The 5,572-nt window shown below is 38.2% G+C and overlaps 2 protein-coding genes across 2 annotated transcripts in view; both read right to left on the bottom strand.

Annotated features, from left to right (window-relative positions):
- The window catches only part of LOC126400793 (olfactory receptor 52E4-like), an 11,298-nt gene extending 9,989 nt beyond the window's left edge, over nt 1–1,309 (bottom strand). Inside the window, exon 1 of the mRNA XM_050061751.1 lies at nt 1,237–1,309. Within this exon, the coding sequence (XP_049917708.1) occupies nt 1,237–1,309 (73 nt within the window). The remainder of the gene's footprint in view (nt 1–1,236) is intronic.
- Nucleotides 1,310–1,862: 553 nt separating this feature from the next.
- LOC126400787 (olfactory receptor 52K1-like) lies at nt 1,863–2,810 on the bottom strand. Its single transcript, XM_050061737.1, has one exon. It carries the CDS (start codon nt 2,808–2,810, stop codon nt 1,863–1,865), a length of 948 nt encoding a protein of 315 aa, XP_049917694.1.
- Between the last annotated feature and the right edge of the window lie 2,762 nt (nt 2,811–5,572).

Raw genomic sequence — 5,572 nt, 5'->3', positions numbered from 1 at the left:
TCCTGGAGGTGTCGTGGGACCAACTAGACGAAACACTGGTGAAAGGAGGTTCCCACCTGATGACCCCAAAGACATGTTAGTTATCACTGCTCATTGGTTTGTATAGTTAAGCCTTGCCATATTAGCTTATCATAGGGCTTAGGTTTTTCACTGAGTGTTGATCCTTTCTCTAGAACACAAGCTTCTTGTGTTTTATTTGAATGTTGCCCTGTTCTCATATGAACAGATCTTTGCTGTGTGTAAAACTGAAGCATTAGCTAACTTATAAAGGGCATTATGATTATTAGGGTGTTGACACTATGCACATAAAGCAAGCATTGCAATATTCAAAATCGACAAATTTGCATCATAAAAACGTAGAGTTTAATAAAGCTTGGCTCAATGAGTTTTGTAGGGAACAAAATAATGAGGTTTTAGGAAAGCAGGGTGATACTAATGTAAAAAGTGGAGAAGCATCTACAGATGTGAAGATAAGCTTTTTCATGAAAGACAGCAACATCGTATATTCCAGGATACATGCGTTATGCCTGTTGAGATTGGTCAGGAATCACTGGATCAATATTTTCATGATATATTGAATGTGGTACCAGCTGAAGGGAATAATCCTATTAAATTGCTTTCTGATAATACAAACAAAGCCAAATGCTTGCCAGTGTTATCTCCATAGAGACATTATACATACAATAAAAGTCGACCATATCAATTGACATTGTCGCCTTATTTCAATAACAGGATTGTTTGAGATTGAACAAGTTGTGACAAATATATCTATTGCACTACAAAAAGGAAATGAGTGGTTGTACATCCCAAAAGCCAAGTGATGATCTGTTGAAGAATGGGGAATCTCTAAAGAAGTTGGTGGAGTTTAATGATGGTATCATTTCTTTAAACATATTAGAGGTCTCTGATCTTTTTGGCAGGGAGCACAAGTGTAAACTAGACAAGAAAGTCAGTTTAATACAATGTGCAAGTGCAAATCAGGGTCAGAAAGATTCTACCCAGGCAGCAGAGATTATGACAGCAATCAAGAAGGCTCTTTCAGATGAGAACAGTGGCTATGATAGCATGGCACATTTGTTTGAAAATTCAGGTATAAATGAACGTAATTGGCATGTTGATGCCTTCACGCCTGGGGCCATATAAAACAAATGAAATCTGGGGAAGACTGGACAAGGTACACAGAAGTTACATGAACTTCCTGTTTTGCCAAGGCAACATAATTCAATGTAAACTCACAATCTTCATTAGTAAGCATCATCCAGGTCTTGACTTTGATATTGATGGGGTCACTCCTCTGGAAGGTGTACATCAAAGTCAAAAACATGCCATTTCCTGTGGCCAGTAGGTGGAGCTATAACCATAACTCCATTCTGGCATGCAAGTGCCACAAGGCCAGGACAATGAAGAAGCATGCCAAGTTTGGGGCAGATTGGACAATGTTTGCTTAATTTACAACTTCCTGTTTTATGATGAAACATGCAAAATGTTTCATCATAATCAAACCCATTAGATGAAAGCTCATAATTTTCATCTGAAAGCATCATCAAGGTCTTCAGATTTTTGGGGTTTTATGAAAAGCATAAACCATGTTGTTTCCTGTTGCCATTAAAGGGACACCAGGTGTTGGCCAGTTGACAGCCCCACTCCTCTCTTGAGCCAAGTTAGTTTGTAGGACTTACAACTGGTGATTTGATAATGAATCAAGAATCAAGAGAATCAAGCATCACATAATTTTAAAACAGTTCATCTTAATTTCTACGTTCCATGAGCATTTTCATTTTTGACATGACAAAATTCTGACCTATTTTTGTTTTCCTCATTAAATTGACATTTTACATTTCAGATTTTTAATAGTTTTTTTTTTAAGAATGGGGAACAGTTTGCACGAAACGACAGGATGTCATGGTCTTCATGATGTGCTGTCGAATCTCAGTGGTTCTCATGCCGTAGATGAACGGGTTGAAACAGCTCGGGAACAACACATACATGATACTAAAGAAAACCCGTACAGCAGCAGGAAGACCGTTTCTGATTCGATATGACAGGTATGCAACAAGTGCGAAGGTCAGGCTGACGATCATTACCACAATGTGAGTGACACAAGTGTGGAGCGCTTTAACACCCGACTTACCGGAACTCAGCATGGAGGTAAATATGACCACATAAGAAGAACTGATGAAGATGAAGTCTGCTACAGGGGTGAGGAAGACACCCAAAAGCCCAACCAGGTTGTTTTTGGCGGTGCTTTCACAGGCCAGCTCCACTAAGGCCATGTGCTCACAGAAACAGTGATTTATCACATTTGAAGAGCAGAATGACAATGATCCTGCCAGACTCACCACAAGTGTATTCAGGAAGATGTTTCTAATAAGAAGTGGAATTACAAATTTGAGGAATTGTGGTAACGCCATGCGTTCATGGTAGCAGAGTGGCGAACAGATGGCAAAGTAGCGGTCCAGTGCCATCCACACCAACAATGTGGACTGAAAAGCTCCTAAAAAGTGAATGAAGTGCATCTGAACCAGGCAACCAATCAGACAGATTCCCCTCCAGCCAAACAGGAAGCTCAGCAGCATGTTGGGAACAATGACCAGTGGGGAGCTCAGGTCCACACACGCCATGCCAGCAATGAGGATGTACATTGGCGAGTGGAGGCTTCTCTGTGAAATGATGACATACAGCAGCATGGAGTTGGCCGACAGTGACACAACAAACATGATGAAGAATGGGATGAAGAGGACGGGCCTCAGAACTCCGAGTTCATTGAAGCCATTGAGAATGAAATGTTTGTGTGAAGAGACGTTCTCCATCTCCACTTAAAACGTCCTCATTCAGGGTTTTAAATGGATTACCTGAAAACAGAGAAACATTTTTAAAAGTTCCTTCACCACTCAAAGACGCAATCTGTGATCTGAATAAAGTCAAAACACACGTACACACCTCAAACAGCCCGGTCATCAGAAGAAAATGTCTGCAAACACAAATATGTTACATTTTTGTATTTCATCTGTAACTAAGGTTCTATGAATCCTAGATGACCCCTGCCAAACTGCAGACCACTGCTGACAACAAACAAGAAAACCGATTGTTGGCAACCCTTTGTGACGTTTCCATTGGTGTTGAGCCACAGAACCTCTGTGTTTTTCAATGACCCGTCCCTGCTTTTCGAATGTAGGTATTTTACGCCAAAATGTGAACTTTTCTTGACCATAACCTAAAGGTCTCTTTGCCTGAACCTCACCACACGTTAACTACAGTGTTGTTGAGAAGCATCACGATTCAACGTATCCGCAACAAAATACTGTACAACTGTAACTTATTTGTGGTTGGCAGAAATATAAAATACCAATATTTTTCAAAATAAAGTGTAATATAGACAAGGTCATTAGAAACACTTAACACGTTAAATCAGTTCATGTCTGTGTCTGTCTGTGGTTCTTAACTTATTGGTCACATTGCTGAGTTAAGAATATTAATGGCATTTGGGATGAGGGACTTCCTTAATACATTTTTAGTTGCCAAAGAGACTCTGCAATGCCTTCCAAAGCTCAAGAGCTCAAACTGGCTGAAGACAGGATGGCAGCTACCAGCTAAAATACTCCTCGCTTTTTTCTTTGTCCTCCCTGTAAAGAGTTGGCTCAAGGGCTTTTATGGTTTGGCAAATATTGTGCTTTCAATTGATGCAGTCCTAGAAAGTTTTTTTCCTAGATATAGAGATAAAATGACCATAACAAGCAGAAAGGTAAAAACACTCTCAACCATAATTTACTACATGATGTCTACAATCTGCTGGCTAACAATGAGGCCACAAAGTTTCACTTGAGAGTCGAGAACCGTACTGAGATATTTAAAGTTTTCCACAGTTTCAACATATTGACCATCAAGTGAAACTGGCTCTGTACTTAGATCTTGTTTTGTGCAAATATATAATTCTAGTTTTGCCTAAACCTAACCACATGTTAACCTCAGCGTTGCTGAGAAGCATTAAGATTCAATGTATCTGCTACAAAATTACATACAACTGTAACTTATCTGTGGTTTACAGAAATGTTAAATGCCAACATTTTTAAAATCAAATGTCATTTTTAGCTGGTTGATTGAAATATGTAGTGGAACCTAGAGCCACAGATACAGATGCAGCTCTCAATCTCTCCAAACAAAAGTGAAGAAAAACTGACGAACATGTTTTATAAAGATATGTACATTTGTGTTAAAGGTTCAAAACATGTAAAAAGGGTGCATCCGCACATTCGGAAAGATTCTATTTTAAATTAAGATAACGAGAAACCTTTTTATTGCCAAAGACTTTCCTGTGGAGTTCATCATTTCATTTCATCATTTTATTTTAATTGAAAGTAGGTTGTCTTTAACCATTTAGTTGTTAATACTGTTACTACTAACACTATTACTACTATGTCTGCAACAACATAGAAATATAACATACAAAATGTCCCACGCTCTCCCTCTCCCTCTCCCTCTATAAAACAGTAAAATGCTCCTGACACTTTAATTTATTGTTAATATACATTTTTTTTTTACATCAGTACTGTTAGTAAACAAAGCAGGGTAAACATATTTAAATTCTTATCAGCTAACAGACACAATACTAGTTATTTTCTGTTTCTTGGTTAAATTGCAGTCATCTGGAATTTACTCTCTTACTGCAAAATCTAAACACACACTTTTGGTCAAGATTCTCTTGCATTTAATTTTTTTTAGAAAATAAATTAAAATGACTGGTGTAAATAGTGAGTTTTGTGTTTTGTAGTTTGTTTATGGGGCTACCCTTTTGTAGACATTTTCAGTAGTGACTGTACCTGTAAGACTCCTATCCTACACCCTGAAATATCGTCACTAAAATTCAAGTATTTAAAAACCAGACTTGTATTTTTATCCACAATAACTAAACTTTCTGCCGAAAAACTACTTTTCTTCAGTGACCACAGAACAAAGCAACAAATTCATCAGGGACAGAGAAAAGAAAAGAAATTCAGGCCTGCAGTCAGAGTAGTTACCGCCTCCTGAAATTCTTAATATCTTCTCTTTTGACCATCTTTGTGACTTAGCTGCCTTTGTCTAGACCCACAGAAGTCAAATCTGTCTCCTAATATCACCTTTTTACATTTTGCAAGGGTTTGACTGTTTTGTTGGAGAGGAAAATACGACCAACAGAAAACAGGCACAGGAGTGACTGCAGAGAAATAATTTCTATCAGAAAAACAGCAAGAACATTATCAGTTAATGCATCTGCTGGCTGAAGGGAAACTTTGAAAGGATTCAATAGCATATACTTGTTAAAAGGAAAAACACATCAGCACCATCACACATTTTAACAAACAAACCTCACCAGAAGCAGAGCTGGGTCATCTCTCCTCAGAGTGTTTGGTTTCACATCACAGAGAACACTGAAAACACTCAAATTCATTAGAAGACTCAGACAATCATTTTCACAGTGTCTAAAAATGGCATCAAAGAGCATATCATTGATTATATCATCAACTGTAGAAAATGTCTGAAACAATCCAGGTGAAATATCTCCCCCACTGTCAGAAAATCAGATTTGGGAACTCAA

The sequence above is a fragment of the Epinephelus moara genome, chromosome 2 (genome assembly GCF_006386435.1).
Source record: "Epinephelus moara isolate mb chromosome 2, YSFRI_EMoa_1.0, whole genome shotgun sequence".
NCBI lineage: Eukaryota > Metazoa > Chordata > Actinopteri > Perciformes > Serranidae > Epinephelus > Epinephelus moara.
Note: the sequence above shows the minus strand (reverse complement) of the source record. Positions and strands in the feature narration are given on the sequence as shown.

Excerpts from the sequence above, each read along its gene's own strand:
- LOC126400787 (XM_050061737.1), bottom strand. The coding sequence starts at position 2,810 with ATGGAGAACGTCTCTTCACACAAACATTTCATTCTCAATGGCTTCAAT.